This window comes from Schistocerca cancellata, chromosome 5, assembly GCF_023864275.1.
Source record: "Schistocerca cancellata isolate TAMUIC-IGC-003103 chromosome 5, iqSchCanc2.1, whole genome shotgun sequence".
Lineage (NCBI taxonomy): Eukaryota > Metazoa > Arthropoda > Insecta > Orthoptera > Acrididae > Schistocerca > Schistocerca cancellata.
The window spans coordinates 732,374,378-732,395,730 of NC_064630.1; the positions used below are offsets into that span (position 1 = coordinate 732,374,378).

General features: G+C 38.2%; 1 protein-coding gene across 2 annotated transcripts in view; it reads right to left on the reverse strand.

Annotated features, from left to right (window-relative positions):
• The window catches only part of LOC126187538 (alpha-1,3-mannosyl-glycoprotein 4-beta-N-acetylglucosaminyltransferase A), an 875,060-nt gene that overhangs the window by 47,656 nt on the left and 806,051 nt on the right, over positions 1 to 21,353 (reverse strand). For both annotated transcript variants that reach the window (XM_049928685.1, XM_049928684.1), the window contains 3 exons: positions 18,485 to 18,531; positions 13,393 to 13,703; positions 3,141 to 3,271 (listed from right to left, as the gene is read on the reverse strand). In XM_049928685.1, coding sequence (XP_049784642.1) covers positions 3,141 to 3,271; positions 13,393 to 13,703; positions 18,485 to 18,531 — 489 coding nt within the window. The remainder of the gene's footprint in view (positions 1 to 3,140; positions 3,272 to 13,392; positions 13,704 to 18,484; positions 18,532 to 21,353) is intronic.

Here is a 21,353-nt window from a genome sequence, read left to right on the forward strand (position 1 = left end):
CATGAGGAGAGCTTCCAGTCATCGGGGAGGGGGAGGGTGGGGGGTGGGGGTGGGGGTGGGAAGGCATGGCCATGCAGCCCTGAGGGCCCTCTGTAGGAAGTTAACAGGTGGAAGTACCATCACCAAGGGGTGACATCATTCTATCTGTAGCATATGGCACTGTTATATGTGCTGGATGCAGCCACTCTTACTACATCTTGGCCCCTTGATAAGCTAGTTTGTGCAGAGTCATAGTCTTGTATTTTCTTCTCTTTCTGCAAAGTGCAATCTGGTGAGCAGGGAGAATGGTGCTTTCCACAATTGGCACAGACAGGGCCAGGGGCACAAGGAGTCTTCACATGCAGTGGTTGTCCACAAACTCTGCAGATGAGGCTAGCATTTCAATGTGAAGACATGTGCTCAAATGTCAAACACTTGAAGCACCGCATAGGAGGGGGAACATATGGTTTCACATCACATCAGTTTACCATCACCTTGACATTTTCAGGCAATGGATTGCCCTCAAAGAACAAGATGAAGGTACCTGTAGCAAACACACTGTCTTTTGGCCCCCTATGTACATGACAAATTGTACACCTCGTACCTCAAAATTGGCATGTAACTGATTATCAATTGCAATAGCAGGTTCCAATGGAAAATGATGCCCTGATCCATATTTAGACTATTATGGTGACTGTCACTGGTACATCACCCAGCTTGTTACAAGTGAGCAGTGCCCATGTCTAGGCAAAGGATGGTGTTTTGATCAAATTTGACCCGCTTCTCATTTTAAAGATGGATATCACCTTCCCAAACTCATCTTCTATGTTCTCCACAAAAAATAAGGCTTTGTGGCCAAGAAAGAATCCCCATCAGTCCTTGTGCAAGTGACAAGTTGGGGGCAGGATTTCCCTGCTTGCCACTCAGCCCTGCATTCCTCCCAAGGCGTAGCCAGCGAAGGAAACATTTTAGGGTTGTATATTTCTGCATTAAATAAGGACTTTCCTTTCACAGAGACAGCTAGGGCTGTATGGCCACCAGCAGGACATAACTTCACCTGTTTCATTTGTGGCTCATCCACTGTGGTGTTACCCATTCTGAACAAGGGCCCTCCCCATGGGTGCCACCCAGCCTCAGCAGTGGCAACCTGGCCAGGAATCCACAGGATCTGCACCAAGAAAACCGTCCAATGGAGCGGCAGATGGGGAAAGAGACAATGGAAGTATAAACTTATGGTGCAGAAAGGAAGTAATGTTGCAAAGGCTGGGTGGAATCTGAAATGGCATGGATGTATGTCCCTGTTTATTGCGATTACCAGCCGGTTCTCTCAGCCATTTGCTAGGACACAGGGCCCTCCAACAGAGAGTGAAAGAGTGGAGGCTAGGTGAAATACTCACATTTGACAATTTTGATTCCTTACTTCAACAATAACTGTTACTCACAGCAAACAAACAACCCCCTCTACACACACACACACACACACACACACACACACACACACACACACACACACACACACCAGATTTTTCATAGATATTTCGTAAGATAATTAGTCAATAATAAAAAATAAAAATTACACTTGAGGAGGCTCACCATGTGTGTAATGCAAACTGTTTTGTCTGTGTGCACATTCAGTAAGTTATGAGTTACACCAGAATACTATTCCAAAGGAGGTTATTGAATATAAATAAGGTAACCGTACTGAGATGATTAATGTTTAAATTGCTATAAATTGGTAACAACAAAAAGTTGAATTCCCCTCTCTCAGCATCAAATGTTATTGCACCTAATCAGTGCTTCCCATTTCATTGATTTTTAAGCTCCTGCAGTGGACAATTGTCAGTTGACTCCCATAAAAATACTATATGAAAATTAGGGAAGACAGGGCACCCATCATGACTACTGGGAGGTGGTCCACAGATTCTCTCTTACATTGCACTATCTTCAAAATCAGTAAGAGGTCTTTTTTGATATACTTATTGCTACACTCCATGTGGCACTAATTATATGTTAATTTTTCCAAAATCATCATTAGCATCCTAAGGAAACAAGTGATATCTTTCACAAATTATTTTATTACTTGAAATTTGCTTCCACTTTTAACCATTATAGAGTTACAGAATGTTTTGGTTTCATGTATGTGGACATTTTTATGAGCAGAAGACAGGTTCTCTACCACAAACCACCACCACCACCACCACCACCACCACCACCACAGCTTGCAAATACTGAAAGTTTTCCAGCTATTTTACATGTTTCAGAAAACAAACTAGTATGATCAGTAATGGATACCCTGTTACAGAACTATCCTTAAAATATCACAGGATAGAAAGAATTTTCTACATCAAATTTAAGAACATTCTATTCTATAGAAGTTTATGAGGTAGCATTTAGAGGTATATGTTTGAAGTAAGTTGTTTTTGTACAAATCACCAATGCCTTGTCAGTGAAACTAGTGAAGTTACACATGCAATCAGTGCCCTTCCTCTCTGGCATACAGCAGATACATGAAGATAAAAAAACAAAAATTTCACCTTTTAAATAACACTTGTTTTCATTAACTGTTTGGTAACTATTCTCTCAACAGAATTTTTGAAGCTATAAACATTTATAAGTAGTTAACTTAATTTTGCATTCATAACAGTCATCCAGGATCTTCAATAGAGCAGATTATGAAGGAGAAATTTCAGTAATGTTTAACTAGTTAGGATACATGCTTAAATGGAGATATAGCTTTTATAAATAATTTTGCACTCTTTCTTTAGTAATTGACTACTGTTACATTGCTATTATCTGTCTTTGCACAGGTTAAATTTAATATAGTAAAATAGTTAGGAAAAATATTGCTTTGGAAGAAAGCTTTTGTTTTCTTCATCTTCTGAAGCAGTCACTGTTTCTATGCTGTTACTTGCTCAGTAATTACACAATTAGATTCTTATTCATCTAGTAATAACAGTTGCCTACAGGCTACACAAATAATTACTTCCAATTCTGTTGCACTATATCAGTTGATGTCAGTGAAGATGGAACCATTAAGAGTGTACAACTCAATGTACAGTTCAACGCAATTTCAGATTATAAATTAGTGCCCTATCAATCACAATGAAGAATACTACAATTGTCGTGGCATCACATATTTGCAAAGAATATGGTATACGTACAGCATCCTTATCGAGGTTGCAGATTTTTGTGGAAATGAGGTGGTCCAGCAGCCAATCCACTGGCTTGTCATTATAGAACATCAGGAAGAACTGCACCAGCCAGGGAAGGTCAACACATTTGAACATCTTGCCTGCAAATCACGAATCATGAACTTAGTAAGTGGAGACAGTGAAAGAAACAAAGAGAAAGTGTTTTTGTTTTTTGTGTGTGTGTGTTTGGGGGGGGGGGGGGGGTTATAGAAATTGGCCTCAAAAGAGCCCCACCATATGAGTGATTGATGGTAACCAATATTGTCACTTGTGCCTCGACCCCATGACACGCGAATCACTTGGCAAGTAATTCTAACCAATATTACGAATTGCAGTAGGTCAATAAGTTCTGTCCTGGAAGTGCTGTGTTTAGCAGCAGTGGCAGTTAGTCTCTCTATCCTCACAAATACTTCAAAAAATGAATTTAAGAAATGGGAATTTTAATTTATTGGACATGTTTTGAAATTCTTTTCTTAAGAATTGTCTGTCACTTTACAGAATATACTACATTTTTCATTGATGGCATGTGGGTTGTCACCGTCTTTCTAGTGCTTAATTCAATTAATGTTGTTTTATCAGTCCTCAATTCTTTCTTCAGTCATTAGTCTCATAATTTAGCTGCAAGTATTTACACAGTTAGTTTCACAATCTCAATGCGTCTGTAGAAATGTTGTCAATAGCAGCACTGCTTATTGTCATAACTGTTATAAATTTTATCAGGGAGCATTAGACTCCACACTGTCAGGTCACATTTGTGTGACCACCTGTCAAAAGCCTAAATAACCACTTTTTGCAGTGTGGACCACTGTGAGACATGCACGAAGAGCATCAATTAGGTTCTGGAAAATACCAACAGGGATGTGGAGCCATTACAACTCCAGTGCCATGACCAGCTGCACTCTGTTTCTTGATTGAGGACCCATGGCAAGAACAGCCTGAGCATGGCGGTCCCACAGATTCATGACTGGGTTTAAATCCAGAGTGTTTGGTGGCTGGGGGATCACAGTTAACTCGTCCTTGTGCTCACTCAACCATTCACATACCCAGAGTGGTTTGTGGTCTCTAAAGAAGTATATATTCTAATGTAAAGGTCTTACTGAAAATATGCAAAGCAAAATGAAACAAAACTACATAATCACACTCAATATCCAGACAAATGAGTCACATCCGAGAAGCCACATTGCCACACACTGCATGCAGTTCATCAGCTTGCATGAGAATTCTGAGTGATTAGCGATCAGTTGGTGTGATTTGCTTACACATGTGCAATACTAAAAGGTATCAGATAGATTATATAATGGTAAGACAGAGATTTAGGAACCAGGTTTTAAATTGTAAGACATTTCCAGGGGCGGTTGTGGACTCTGACCACAATCTATTGGTTATGACCTGTAGATTAAAACTGAAGAAACTGCAAAAAGGTGGGAATTTATGGAGATGGGACCTGGATAAACTGAAAGAACCAGAGGTTGTACAGAGTTTTAGGGAGACCATAAGGGAACAATTGACAGGAATGGGGGAAAGAAATACAGTAGAAGAAGAATGGGTAGCTTTGAGGGATGAAGTAGTGAAGGCAGCAGAGGATCAAGTAGGTAAAAAGACCAGGGCTCTTAGAAATCCTTGGGTAACAGCAGAAATATTGAATTTAATTGATGAAAGGAGAAAATATACAAATGCAGTTAATGAAGCATGCAAAAAGGAATACAAACGTCTCAAAAATGAGATCGACAGGAAGTGCAAAATGGCTAAGCAGGGATGGCTAGAGGGCAAATGTAAGGATGTAGAGGCTTATCTCACTAGGGGTAAGATAGATACTGCCTACAGGAAAATTAGAGACCTTTGGAGATAAGAGAACCACTTGTATGAACATCAAGAGCTCAGATGGAAACCCAGTTCTAAGCAAAGAAGGGAAAGCAGAAAGGTGGAAGGAGTATATAGAGGGTCTATACAAGGGTGATGTACTTGAGAATAATATTATGGAAATGGAAGAGGATGTCGATGAAGATGAAATGGGAGATACGATACTGCGTGAAGAGTTTGACGGAGCACTGAAAGACCTGAGTCGAAACAAGGCCCCCGGAGTAGACAACATTCCATTGGAACTACTGATGGCCTTGGGAGAGCCAGTCCTGTCAAAACTCTACCATCTGGTGAGGAAGATGTATGAAACAGGCGAAATACCCTCAGACTTCAAGAAGAATATAATAATTCCAATCCCAAAGAAAGCAGGTGTTGACAGATGTGAAAATTACCGAACAATCAGTTTAATAAGCCACAGCTGCAAAATACTAACACGAATTCTTTACAGACGAATGGAAAAACTAGTAGAAGCCGACCTCGGGGAAGATCAGTTTGGATTCCGTAGAAATACTGGAACACGTGATGCAATACTGACCTTATGACTTATCTTAGAAGATAGATTAAGGAAAGGCAAACCTACGTTTCTAGCATTTGTAGACTTAGAGAAAGCTTTTGACAATGTTGACTGGAATATTCTCTTTCAAATTCTAAGGGTGGCAGGGGTAAAATACAGGGAGCGAAAGGCTATTTACAATTTGTACAGAAACCAGATGGCAGTTATAAGAGTGGAGGGGCATGAAAGGGAAGCAGTGGTTGGGAAGGGAGTAAGACAGGGTTGTAGCCTCTCCCCGATGTTATTCAATCTGTATATTGAGCAAGCAGTTAAAGGAAACAAAAGAAAAATTCGGAGTAGGTATTAAAATCCATGGAGAAGAAATGAAATCTTTGAGGTTTGCCGATGACATTGTAATTCTGTCAGAGACAGCAAAGGACCTGGAAGAGCAGTTGAACGGAATGGACAGTGTCTTGAAAGGAGGATATAAGATGAACATCAACAAAAGCAAAACGAGGATAATGGAATGTAGTCGAATTAAGTCGGGTGATGTTGAGGGAATTATATTAGGAAATGAGACACTTAAAGTAGTAAAGGAGTTTTGCTATTTGGGGAGCAAAATAACTGATGATGGTCGAAGTAGAGAGGATATAAAATGTAGACTGGCAATGGCAAGGAAAGCGTTTCTGAAGAAGAGAAATTTGTTAACATCGAGTATTGATTTAAGTGTCAGGAAGTCATTCCTGAAAGTATTTGTATGGAGTGTAGCCATGTATGGAAGTGAAACATGGACGGTAAATAGTTTGGACAAGAAGAGAATAGAAGCTTTCGAAATGTGGTGCTACAGAAGAATGCTGAAGATTAGATGGATAGATCACATAACTAATGAGGAGGTATTGAATAGAATTGGGGAGAAGAGGAGTTTGTGGCACAACTTGACAAGAAGAAGGGATCGGTTGGTAGGACATGTTCTGAGGCATCAAGGGATCACCAATTTAGTGTTGGAGGGCAGCATGGAGGGTAAAAATCGTAGGGGGAGACCAAGAGATGAATACACTAAGCAGATTCAGAAGGATGTAGATTGCAGTAGGTACTGGGAGATTATGAAGCTTGCACAGGATAGAGTAGCATGGAGAGCTGCATCAAACCAGTCTCAGGACTGAAGACCACAACAACAACAACAACAACAACAACAACATGTGCAATTTCTGGACACAGTGAATGACCTGGCAATGAATCACCACAATTTATTGCTCAAGTCAGATATTAGACAGAAATAGTTCTTGGTTTTTAATATTAGTCAAATGAGAGGAATAACCAGTAATAGTAATGATTGGCATACTCAGGAATTTAAAACTGACTAGAAAATCAAGTGTAGGTATGACAGTAAAAAAGCAATAAGGAAAACAACAGCCGTGCACCACACAAAGAAATTACAAGTGTTAGCAGAGAATGACAAATTCAATGCCTCTCCAATTCAGTGGTATTTTATTGAATAAGTGGGAGGGATTCAGCAGAGGTGTCACTAAGCCCAACAGCTCTTAATTGAAACTACTGTAAAGGAGTCACCAAAATCCTGAAAGTGCGGTCTCAGCATGGCTGCTTTGCACATCTACCTCAGTGAATCACTTAACATAATTTTGTATATATTGGTATGGCAACATCTCATTGTCATCTCCTTTCTATCAACAGCTACTGTTTACACAAGTTGCCATTTGCACTTCACTGTAGAAGACTGACAATAGCACTGCCAACTTCAAGGATCATCTTTTGACAACTCTATAGTACATCCAAACTGTTTTATACCATTACACTGTATGAATACATATACGTTCTCCAAGATTTTGCCTGGTTTCATCTGATATTAGGGCATAATTTTGTGGGGATGCACATCCAAAAACAAATACTAGTAATGTATTCAAAATTCAGAGAAGAGCAATAAGAACAATAACCAACTCTAAATGGAGAGAATCATGTAGGTCAGCTTTTAAATCATTTAGGATACCAACATTAACGAACATATATCTAAATGAATGCTTGATACTGAAGATATTGGAACATGACAACCATGACACAAGGAATCTAAATTTTGTAAGAGCCTGTACACAACATCTTGAAATTCAAAGCAAAGCCAACTTACGTAAGATCATAAGACTTAGAAAAGCTTCAGACTTTAGAAATCCAAACAATAAAAGTATCTTCAAAGTGTCTCAAAACATTTTTGACAGGAATTTCTTTCACAGTATAAATCATTGTATGTGCAGTACAAGGTAAAACAAATTGCAGTGTACAACTGCATACAGAATCAGAAATAGCTTAGCTTGACTAGAAAATATGTTCTTAAAAGAGAAAGAAGCTATCAAACCATACAGAAATGTGTGTGTATAGAATAGATGATGTAAGCAAAATTTTAATTTACTAGACCCAGAACACTGTTGACCACAGCATGCCAAACTGGCACAGGATGTAAAAATTCACACATCCATAATGTGCTGCATCCATTTGGTCTAGGGCTTGTCCTGTGTCTGCACAACTCTGTACATCTCCAACATCTCCACTTTGTTTGGCTTGGCCCTTCTCAGAACTACTCTGTAAAGCATGATGTTTCATTCAGCAGTGCACTGCAACACCATTTTTTCTAGAATTTGATAGGGTATTTGCTTGTTGTATAAAGAAACTTTACAGGTCCACGGCTGCTTGAACAAAGAGATACTGTCAACAGATCTATCACCACAAGCCTTCAAAACTGAATGGAATAGCATTTCTTTTTTGAAGAGAAGGGTGGGAATTCTTAATCCCTATCATGCAGTTACATGATGAATGGCAACCCCACACTGGCTGTCTATCAGCATTACAATGCCATGCACAAAGGATTTAAAGATGTAGTTGATGTAAATGTAAAAAAATAGTAAATTTTCGTAAGTCACAGCATTATTACACCATTAGTTTCAAGTGTTTTTGGTGGAAATGAATAAAGAGTATAGAGATGTTATATAGTATTCCAAAGTAGCAGGTGTTTCAAAATGAATATCGGGGTATTAAGGTTTTGTAGCATTTATTACTTTCAACTTACATTTATAAACAATAGATCAAATGACAAAGCAACTCAGATATTTTTTTTAATTATACCTGTGTGCATGCGAGTGTACTGTTTCCCGTGTCTTCCATCAGAAAGAACGTGCCAAGAGAGAGATTCTTTCACATGCAGCTCCAAGAAATAAGTTCTGAAGGCTAGTCGTGAATTAGCGATTCCAGTGATGTCTGTGTGCAGACTTAAGAAGACACAACTACATCCTAATTATTTGCAGGTGTTACAAGTAATAAAGCCTAAAAACTACAGTTTATGTGGCAACTCTGAAAATGAAATGTTGCTGTGTGGCAGACTTTCTGAATGAACTGAAGTTTCACCTAAGTGGAAGTATCAAGATTCACAATGTGTGCATCCAGTAGTCAGTAAATCCCCCAGGACATGGTACAGCTATGACAGACTCCGCTAAAATGATTGGGTTTTTCTTGTACCACATCCCAATGGGAAGTTTATGGGCTTTTTCCTTTTTATGTAGTAACTGGCATTTCTCTTTATGCACTGTAATTATAGTTCTTTCCTCAACTGCAAGGAGTTGGACCATGGAACTTTGTCAGCGACATGATGCACTGCCTCATTCCCATTACTACGTATGCAACTGATAAAATGACATATCTGACTGCTTGCTGGCTGCAAGGGGCTTGACTGCCAAGTTAACACGCATTCTGACACCATGTGATTTTTATCTTTGGGGGATCACAAAGGACCATGTATTTGTGCCTCTGCTACCAGTTGACCTACCTGACTTCAGAAAAAGCATTACTGCAACAATTACTCCAGACACACTGATCAAGGTTTGGGAAGAACTGGCATATCGACTGTGTGTGCCACATTATGAATGGTGCTCACATTGAACAACTAACTTACTTTTTCATTTGATGTATAAGGGGTGTTCAAAAAGAAATGAGCTGGAGCCTGGAATGCACAATCCTGTGACAGGAGGGTAATATCGTGGTGTGTGTAATGAGGTGTGGTTCCGACCAGAGCGTGGAAGTTCACAGCCCTTCACTACAGAGCATGCATGCATGTCACGTGACTATACAGAGCTAGCAACAGCATGCATCAATCGTCCAGCACTGCCAGTTACATTGCAAACAGTGACATGGAGGTGTTAAAAGAAGAGCAAAGAGGTGGTGTTGGTTTTCTGACAGCAGAAGGAGGAGGAGGAACAGACATTCATCAACGAATGTCACAAGTGTACAGCAAAGACTGCATGTCCCTTGCAAGGGTCAAGGCATGGCATAAGCATTTCAGGGAAGGACAGGTGTCGTTAGCTGATGATGCACAGTCTGGAGCACCACACTACATTACTGATGACATCATCCAACTGGTGTATGCACTAATTGCCCAGGATTACCCTGTAAATATGCCATTTTTGTCCCCTTAGAAAGGCTCTGAGGGGGGCAAATGATTCACCTCGGATGACAACATCCAGCTGTACATGTTTAACTGGTTAACATCGCTGCCCCAGGAATTTTTGAGACAGCCACTCACTGCCTTCTAACACAGATACTGGTTTCTGTAATTATGCCTCCGGCTATTTCTTTTTGAATGCCCCTTATAGTATTTTTAATTTTAAGTCAAAGAATGCTACAAATTCATTCAGTATTCATTTTGAAACACCCGGTACATTGGTTAAGTTAAGGGGCAAACCTGAAATTGTTTTCAGATTTAAGGCTGGCTATAGTTAAGTTTCTTAAAGAAAAAGGAAAGCAGGACCTGAAATAAGAATTGTTGTTGTTGTTGTTGTGGTCTTCAGTCCTGAGACTGGTTTGATGCAGCTCTCCATGCTACTCTATCCTGTGCAAGCTTCATAATCTCCCAGTACCTACTGCAACCTACATCCTTCTGAATCTGCTTACTGTATTCATCTCTTGGTCTCCCCCTACGATTTTTACCCTCCACGCTGCCCTCCAATACTAAATTGGTGATCCCTTGATGCCTCAGAACATGTCCTACCAACCGATCCCTTCTTCTGGTCAAGTTGTGCCACAAACTTCTCTTCTCCCCAATCCTATTCAATACTTCCTCATTAGTGATGTGATCTACCCATCTAATCTTCAGCATTCTTCTGTAGCACCACATTTCGAAAGCTTCTATTCTCTTCTTGTCCAAACTATTTACCGTCCATGTTTCACTTCCATACATGGCTACACTCCATACAAATACTTTCAGAAATGACTTCCTGACACTTAAATCTATACTCGATGTTAACAAATTTCTCTTCTTCAGAAACGCTTTCCTTGCCATTGCCAGTCTACATTTTATATCCTCTCTACTTCGACCATCATCAGTTATTTTGCTCCCCAAATAGCAAAACTCCTTTACTAATTTAAGTGTCTCATTTCCTAATCTAATTCCCTCAGCATCACCCGACTTAATTCGACTACATTCCATTATCCTCGTTTTGCTTTTGTTGATGTTCATCTTATATCCTCCCTTCAAGACACCATACATTCCGTTCAACTGCTCTTCCAAGTCCTTTGCTGTCTCTGACAGAATTACAATGTCATCGGCGAACCTCAACGGTTTTATTTCTTCTCCATGGATTTTAATACCTACTCCGAATTTTTCTTTTGTTTCCTTTACTGCTTGCTCAATATACAGATTGAATAACATCGGGGAGAGGCTACAACCCTGTCTTACTCCCTTCCCAACCACTGCTTCCCTTTCATGCCCCTCGACTCTTATAACTGCCATCTGGTTTCTGTACAAATTGTAAATAGCCTTTCGCTCCCTGTATTTTACCCCTGCCACCTTTAGAATTTGAAAGACAGTATTCCAGTCAACATTGTCAAAAGCTTTCTCTAAGTCTACAAATGCTAGGAATGTAGGTTTGCCTTTCCTTAATCTATTTTCTAAGATAAGTCCTAAGGTCAATATTGCCTCACGTGTTCCAGTATTTCTGCGGAATCCAAACTGATCTTCCCCGAGGTCGGCTTCTACTAGTTTTTCCATTCGTCTGTAAAGAATTCGTGTTAGTATTTTGCAGCTGTGGCTTATTAAACTGATTGTTCGGTAATTTTTACATCTGTCAACACCTGCTTTCTTTGGGATTGGAATTATTATATTCTTCTTGAAGTCTGAGGGTATTTCGCCCGTTTCATACATCTTGCTCACCAGATGGTAGAGTTTTGTCAGGACTGGCTCTCCCAAGGCCGTCAGTAGTTCCAATGGAATGTTGTCTACTCCGGGGGCCTTGTTTCGACTCAGGTCTTTCAGTGCTCTGTCAAACTCTTCACGCAGTATCGTATCTCCCATTTCATCTTCATCTACATCCTCTTCCATTTCCATAATATTGTCCTCAAGTGCATCGCCCTTGTATAGACCCTCTATATACTCCTTCCACCTTTCTGCTTTCCCTTCTTTGCTTAGAACTGGGTTTCCATCTGAGCTCTTGATGTTCATACAAGTGGTTCTCTTATCTCCAAAGGTCTCTTTAATTTTCCTGTAGGCAGTATCTATCTTACCCCTAGTGAGACAAGCCTCTACATCCTTATATTTGTCCTCTAGCCATCCCTGCTTAGCCATTTTGCACTTCCTGTCGATCTCATTTTTGAGACGTTTGTATTCCTTTTTGCCTGCTTCATTTACTGCATTTTTATATTTTCTCCTTTCATCAATTAAATTCAATATTTCTTCTGTTACCCAAGGATTTCTACTAGCCCTTGTCTTTTTACCTACTTGATCCTCTGCTCCTGAATTAATTTCGAACCTTTAATTTTAATTGAACTTCACTTCTTTTATGGGGAAAGTGGGAGCAAATAAAATGAAAACTGTAATGTGGAAGGACTACTTCCAACAAAAGACATCCTACATTTCTGCATTTTCACTGGCATGGAATGAAATATGAATTTTGAAGAATTTGTTTCTGCACTTCTTTAAACCGCACAAATTTCTAAAAACATTTTCAGGAGACTGTCAGTCTTATATCTGTTTCAGAGTTTTTTTTTCTAGACTGTTTGGCTCTTCAGTTGAAAGTGCCCTGTACATGTGTAAACAGAACTTATCTACCTGCAGTATAATTCTCTTTTAAAAGAAATTCTTTTATGTTAAGACTTTCCTGGAGTTCTAAAAAGTTCTCCTCCAGAAGCATTTCCATGTCTCCATAACGAGGTTGCAGATGCGGTACCAATCTTTTGAACAAAAATTATGTGAAAGGCTTTTTCAATTATGAAACTGAACATGTCACAGTTATGTGGCAATGTGAGTGGTGTGAAACTGTTTGTCCATATGCCAACAGTTTTTACCAGGTGTAAATTTTATTATGCTTCAGCAAGCCAAAAGTAATCGAATAGTACTGAAAATTTGTTTTGTTTGTGATCTATTTTGTTAATAAGTATAAAATATGAAACTAAATTGCATGCAAGCTGTTAAGTTTTTTTGCACAGCTGTATTTCCATCTAATGTGCTAAGTTTGCAGATCCCAGTCTTCCTGGTCAGACAATTTGACATGGTAGTGGTGTAAGTGTGGAGCCAGACAAGACAGATTTAGAAGTGCGCAGAGTTTCTTGGCCATCGCTGGCTTAGAATATTGATACATACAATTACAATTTGCTACATGCTAGTTTTGACACGTGTACTTTTCCATGCTTTTAACACAGATTTGACTTGATCCATACAATGAATGTTGACTATGGATCCAATTATCATCACATTATGTTACAATACAGTAGAGTAATTTAAATTTTCAGACAGGTTACACTCAGCTTCTTTTAATGGCATGTGAAAGATTTCTCAAAAGGCTAGTTCTTCCAGCATATTGAAATAAGCCATCAACTTACCTATAAAACCCAACTGGCAGAATTCTATCACGAACCACGGCGCCTTTTCGGAAATTTTCTGAAGTGCGTATGATTTCATTGTGGAGACAAAACCATTCTTGGCCAGAATATCATCTTCAAGCTGGACATAAAAGGTACCCTTGGGCTGGGCATACATCATGAGGAAGGCAAAGTCGAGGTTCTGCTTGGTGCGCCACCGCACACGTTCCGGAGGGTCTCCCAGTGTGGTCCTCAGAGCATCCAGATCTGGGTAGTAGGTGGCAGGTGGTGACACTAGCTCCAGCAAGCCAGTCTCCAGCTGTTCTGGGAACCTGATCAGCATAAGAAATACAGAATTCAGAGCAACAGCAACAGTCCTGATATGTGTAGCACATCAATACAGGATGCTCGAATAAGGACTTCATTATGTTGGCATTTTATATGAAATTACTGTGATGATTCACAGAGTAGACTGTATCTTTTGGCATGCTACATCAATCTCCGATTCTTATAGTGGTATAGTACTAAGGCAAAGCACCGGAAGTGCTTGCCTCAACACTGCAGAATGGCTGCTTCTGACGGTATCGAATGTGTTTGTTGTGTGTTTTGGTTCAAATAATGAAAAGCTGCAACCACCTGTTTTCTTACAATAAGAACTGTGACTCCTTTACGTGTAATACTATGGGTGAACTGTTTACCCTGAGACAGCGATTTCAACTTGCATAAAAAAAATGATGTAGGTGCAATGGAAGTGCAGCTATTTATTCAGAAGACAACCTGTGTGTGTGCTGTTGCACTATTAACACCATCAGTTATTTATGTAGTATTCAGGCGGGGAACCGTGATAAATGCTTATCAGGTGAATAATATCTGTTGTAATGCAACTATGAATGTCATACCATGGTACACTGAATTCTGTGGGGCACAAATGCCCCAAAAGACATATTCATGTAAATGGCGAAAGAATAATTTTATAAGGATCCATTCAAATTTGAGTACTATGCACATCTTGTTTTTACAAAATGAAAAAAAGCATGTCATTTTACAGGATTTCTGCCAGTAATATTTTGTCTGACAGTCTAACCTAGCACGAGAGAAAGACAAAGTATAATTACAAATAATTTAAGGAATAAAGATAAACCCTGTGGGAAGTAACAAAGTAGGACAGCTCCACTAGCTACAGTTCTACCCCTTAAATACAATTTTTTTTCATTATTATGTAATGTGTATTCTATAGTTACATAAATGGACTAAAATCTTATCTATGCAATATTTTGCTAAACTTGTTTATTCACAGTGTAATATACAATGGATTAATGACAATAATATATTTAATTCATCTGGAAATATTTTATTTAAGGAAATATTAATAATTATGCTGAAAATGGTTTGTTTCATAATTAACATAGCACATTTGAAAGCTGTGTATGCTCCACCTGTCAAGAAATGTTTTACTTTTTCCAAAATTGTGTTTTAAAACTTATTTCTACATAAAATTTTCTTGTTTAGAATACTCCAATTTCAAAATGTTATTCTTATCTAAATCCAGTTATACAGTGAAGTAGCTCCGATTGTTTATGAAAGTGTGTACTTTCACCAAAATATCAATTCAGATTAGAGAACTTCACTAACTGGAAAACTCTTGGCAAATTTAGGGGTATCCCCATGCACATTAAAACTTCTGAGAGTAGCACCTACTATTTTCTAGTTATGCAGCTTTTTATTAATCATGGTAACTTCAATGCCTAATTTGTTTCTATATGTTTTAGTTTCACTGTCTTATGTTAAAAACTAGAATGTAATAATCCCATATTTTTCCAATCTGCAGTTTCATGATGCACATCTATGAATAGCAGTCACACTTTTAGTTTTAGGTAGTCTACAGTTGGTATTCAGATGACAATTACTGTGCCATATAACATCTTGTAAAGTAACACGCTGGTTTTTGCCACAAGTAAGTTTTGTGAAATTTTTGTAGATTACTGATCAGCATACAGATCTTGAGGTTCCTGCAGTTTACAAAGTTGATCTTCAAAATAAAACTTTGTGTCAATAAATACGTGGAGCTCAAAATATTGTCTGCCTCAATAACCGAGTGGTCAGCACAACAGAATGCCATGCTAAGGGACCCAGGTTTGATTCCCAGCTGTGTCAGAGATTTTTCTCTGCTCAGTTGTTTTCATAATCATAAAAATATTAACTCTGGAGAGTTATGTATGCTATTTAACAACTGTTTACCAAATTCAATAATCTGACTACATTTTAACAGTACTGTAGCTGTACTGGGGTGATTGTGAGGTTGAATGGAGTGAGTGAGATGAGAACGGAAGTGATCATCTAGAGAGAGTTGTGCACAATGCACAATTGGAGCAGTGGATTTCGAGGGGGAGATAGAACACAGAGGGAGAAAGAGACTGAGGGGAAGAGGGTGTGGATATGTGCAGGCTGAGTGATATTAGTCCTGGAGCAGAGATGGAGATGAGGGTGTGGCAGGCTAGGAGAGTTACAGGGTTGAAGGGTGTACGGCAAGGATAACTTCCATATATATAATTCTGAGAAACTGGTGTTAGTCATAGGATCCAGATGGCCCACAGTTTGGCAGTGGCCATTCTTTTGGGTGGACAGCTGGTTGGTGGTCATATCCAAATAAAGTGTTGTGGAGAAATTGAGCAAAGGTGGTACACGACTGCTTTCACAGACAGCCCTGCCTCTGACAGGATAGGGTAAGCCTGTTACAGGCCGCGTAGGCTGTACTTGCTGGGTATAATTGACAGGTATTTAACCTGGGTCTTCCACAAGGGTAACAACTTGGGTGGGAAATGATTGGGAGCTGGTGTGGTGTGTATCAATGGATTAGGATATTTTGGCATGTAACTGAGTAGAGACTGCAGATTAGCCCCATTTGTGTGTGTATTTGTGGTTTGTCTCAATTACTCAATGAAAATTTGTCAGGACTTTATCTTTATGAAGATCAGTGATTACTAATTCTTGTATTACTGTCAAAATTATACTACTGTTCAATTTGCAGCAATGTTCTTATGATGCTGGTGGCATTACATAGTCTGGAAATAGTGGGAGAACTATTCCAACAGTTCTGAGATACTTCTAATATGATAGCAGCTGCTTCAAAAACTTAGTAATGTGCATACTAAGATCACATTTATATTCTGAAAATACTATATGGATTACTATGAAGAGTATTAAGAATTACAACACTCATTCATATAGCCAATTTATTCAGTACTATGCCCAAAAGGGATGACTGCCAGTTCTACAAACCTTTTCTTGAGTGCTAGAATCATTAGTTCTTAATTAAAGATGGCAGAGGCCCTTGCCATTAACGTCCTGTGTCTGGTGTGACAATACTGGAAATCAAATGGCACTGTGTATAGTAGCACAGTAGTGAACAGCTAGCATTACAAAACAATAAAAAAACTTTGATCTGATGACAGTACATCTAATTATAAACAAACTTACACCAAATGAGGGCAAAACTGCTGTTGTGAAGTTATTGGTGATTATAAATGATCTCAGTAATACAGAATCACTGCCTACAGCTAATGTGTCCACTAAGAATAAATTTTTAGGCGATGTGATTAACACTTTGCATGGAAAGAGCACATCAGCTAAACTTGTAAAAAGATTAGTTCCAACATTTACTTACTAAAAAGTCTCACAAATATAACATCCTTAAATATACTATGGATTAATCCACTCACATTTACAATATGAGAGAGAAATTTGGGGCGGGGCACCGATGGTCTACATGGACAGTATATCCAGGCTTTAGGAAGTAGCAGTTTAAATAATTGGTAATATGTATAAGCAGAACCCATTCCTGTAGGGACTGCTGCATCACGTATAATTTACTGCCTGTGTACTCACTGTGTGTCCTTAAGACAATTATATTTATAGAAGAGAATAAATAAATAAATAAATAAATAAATAAATAAATAAATAACCCGAATGAATAAAAATATTCTTAATTACAGTACACAAATTAGATGTGATTATGGTAGTTACTGAGTGGCAAAAGAGCTACAGATTACAGCCCAGTTGAAATTTAAGACAGTTCTGTAACACAGCCAAGTAACATAAATCGACTCCCTGGAAATCTGTTTAAGAGCAAGTTGAAAGCATTGTTTCAGAAAAAAAAATTTGCATGTTCATGTATTTTGACATTATTGCCCTGATCTCAACTATTACATTCTGCATTTTAAAAAGTACCAGTCAGTAACACTTTTCTGCAATTAACTGTGTCATTTGCAAACATTCTCAGAATGCTGTTGACATTATCTGTTATCCACCAAAATCACTGGAAGTTCTTGGGCAGCACTCACAAAGAATAAGAATATTTTCAACAATACTACTTTCACATTGCCGCTTTGCCAGCGGTGTAAACACACAGTAATGTATGTGAATCGAAGTCTCGCAAAATAAATTTTTAGCCACAAAGACCATGACTTTCAAAATGATTTTACTGTAGTATTCCATTTTGTCCAGATATATTTTGTTTTGTAACCTTGAAATCAAATTTGTTTAAAAAGAGGCCATGACACTTTCATAGATTTATTATCTCCTGATGTTTTTCATAGTGTTGTAGAAATTGTTGCCACCAATAAATTTAATGATTTGAATGTCAGACTGTTTTAGTTTTACCTGGAAGTAACAATACCCACTGCTTTGAATAGGAACATGCTATATGTAGAGATTTTACAGTTTTCACTATGACCGGTACCACACTGTCTTTGTTAATAATATTAATAATACTAAGTTACTAAGATAAATTGTAAATGGTATCACATTTCCTCGAGGTATCGCTATCACTATCACTTCTTGTCTCCTCACTGGTGCATATCTGCTGGTAATGCACATTCTAATCACTTTCTGGTGCCCAGGCACTGATGTCTACAGGCCTCCTTTCATAAATGTCTTAGTGAATGTCAGCATTACATGTTCATATCTTACAATTACTAAAATGATTTGTATAAAAAAGTTGTTTGGAGTTCAATAAAATAATCACATAGAAGATCAAAATATCTTCCCTTTACTTATGTCAATATTCTGCTTTTATCAGGTAGATTGAAAAGTATAAATCACATAATATACTTACTGCGATTCAAGTTGTCTAACAACCTGCAAGACGTAATCTTGATCTGTCTGTGGACAAACAAAAGTGATAGTTCAACATTAACAGATACTGAGATGAAAAAACTTATGTTTTATAGCAACATTAAAATTTCATGAGCAATGTGTATCTCACAACATATGATGCCAAGAAAGCAACAGTCACTTTTAGTTTAAAAAACTTAAGGTAAAAAAAGAAACCACAGCTGAAATGATTAAGGACATTACCTCATAATTAAAGCCTAGAAAATATCTTGGATGGATCAAAAAAATGCATGGATATGACCAAAAAAGAAGAAAATACTGGTGGAGCTAAAACAAGAAAAAGTATCATTCAAACAGGAGGGTCTTCCTGGGCATTTAAAAAAAACATTTAGGCTAAATGAGATTCTTTAGGTAAGAATTCATTTAACCAAAATCAGCTGGTACATATCAAGCAATATTTCAGAACAATAATGACCAGAATTTCTGCAAAGCCTTCAAACAAAATCTTTGTACTCAGATTACCATGAAACTGCATTTGACAAAAGAGTGACTGCTACACAACAGATCAACCAACTCCATGTAGAAGCAACAAATGTGGGCTTTCAGATCTCATTTAGTGGAAAAATGTTCCTAATGAACATCAAATGGACACCCAGGGAACTGCCGTGATTCAGAAGAAAGGAAAGTAAGCTCAACAGACAAAATATTAGTTACACCTTAAAAGAATGAATGCTCTGGTCACTTTGGACCAGTGTAGATGGTACAGAACTGGTAGAAGAAAATCGTGTGACCCCACACTTATTTATGTTATGGCAGTGAAACGGTGTGGAAGTGTCAGTCGCTCATTACTCGGCACAGTAAGCTGGGTCACCCTGGAGACATGGCAGAATGATATATAGGAGCTATCAAGTTTGGACACGCTCATGATCATATCTGCTGCAGTCAGCAGCTCAATTAGCAAAACTATTTATTCAGTCCCATAATCAGTGGTGCCACATGTGCACACTGGACAGTAAGCAGGATGTAACCAGTGAAGTCACATTATGTGGCATGATCCAAATGTATCTGGAGCAGAGTAAAACTGCCTGCACAGCAACAACAAGCAAGTGTTGTGTGCAGTCTACACACTTGCAACATACTCTGCGAGCTTTGATTATGTTTGGTGTTTTACTCCAGCTGGATTTCTCTTAGCAGTATGATGGACTTATTCACAGACTTGCAGCATTTCACCGGGATCATTCTTCGCATAACTTCAGCCAGCCCAAAGTCTGTGTCGTTGCTGAACGCTTAACGTGTATCAAATATCAACTAGTGTTGCAATTTAAACAAAGGGAATGGGAGCACCAGTCCAGTAACAAGTGAATGACATTGCCTAATTTATTGTTGTATCGTAACAGGCTGTCTAACTTGAATATAAGGAATTCTGTACCACTTTCAGCAATGTAACATGGTTTAACAACAATATTTTTAAAAATATTCTGATCAAGAACAGCCAGAGCTACATCTTGTCTATGATCATCAGTTTCAGGCCTAATAGGAATTTCTGACATTAGGGAATATACATCCAACTCAACCAGTTTATGAACATTCTGAGGGAAACTGTATACAATGAACAGTGATCCCAGTACATCTGAAAAGCCCACTGCTTACAGCAGCAGAAAATGCCATGCATCTGATGGGACAAATGACACAAACTGGAGAGTAGCTGACTGGATGCTTTTAGTGTGGTTTGACATGACACCATTGAGGAATGAACATACTGGAAAGGGAGTACAAATGTAGTTATCCACTTAACATAGAATTTTAACAACTCTTTTTTTTTCAGATTTATCTTTCTTTACTTCAGCTGTACTGCCCAAGATAATAGTTCTCTGACTAACAGATTTTAAGCATTCGAAATAATCTGGTCAGTGAAAAGAGACCTTTCTAACTAACATGGTCATTTATACTTATGGCTGTCAAAAATTATTTTATTTTTATTTACGTTGAACTTAGTTTGATAAACAAGACTGGTGGCTGTTTTCCACAACAGCTCTATACAAATTGTAGTAAATAATAAGACAACACCTGTTGCTTGATGTACATGCAAACAAGCATTTTCTTTCTAATTATAATAATTTAGTTTAATTGGTTTACCCGTGTGATTTTCTGCTTTCTGTTACGAATGTAATATTTCATCATACCACAGAAATGCCATTGATACACTAACATTTTTGGTTCTAAAATATAATTATGTTGTCTACCCAATCAAAGGATTTGCTAGCTCACAAAATACCTACAATTTTTTTTGTTCTTGACCTACATGAACACATTCAACTGTGGTAAGGCAATCAGAAAAGGATCCATTACAAAAACCAAATTGAAAGGTATAATCAAAAAGTTATGCCACAATTTTTTTAAATATTCTACTGGAGTCATTATCTGAAATATTACCAGAAGCATTAACATTTTTTAACAACATATGGCTTCTGTTCACCTTACGAATTGTGTTTTTAACAGTTTCGGTTGCGCAAAGTCTGTTGCCACTGTCAGCAGCACATGTCGAATTTGGCAGCCAACAGTTTCCATGCCATCATCCTTTCTGCTATAGCTATTACTGAGTATCTTAAGGCAAAATTATAGTCTTTTGTTCATAACTTAATGTTGTTTCCAATTTAACATTATTCTTTGAGAGCTTTGGTTTTATAACATGCAGAATGATTAATGACTACTTGTGGCACTGATTACAGTTTGTCTTCTGAGTAAGTTCCAGGTCTCACTTTCCAGCACGAGAATTATCCATTTCTTGTCCCAGCTTTCATTAAATTTTGTCCTCCTTTGCTCCTGATTAAAATAGGACTGAGTACTGCAGATTTATTTTTAAGGACAAG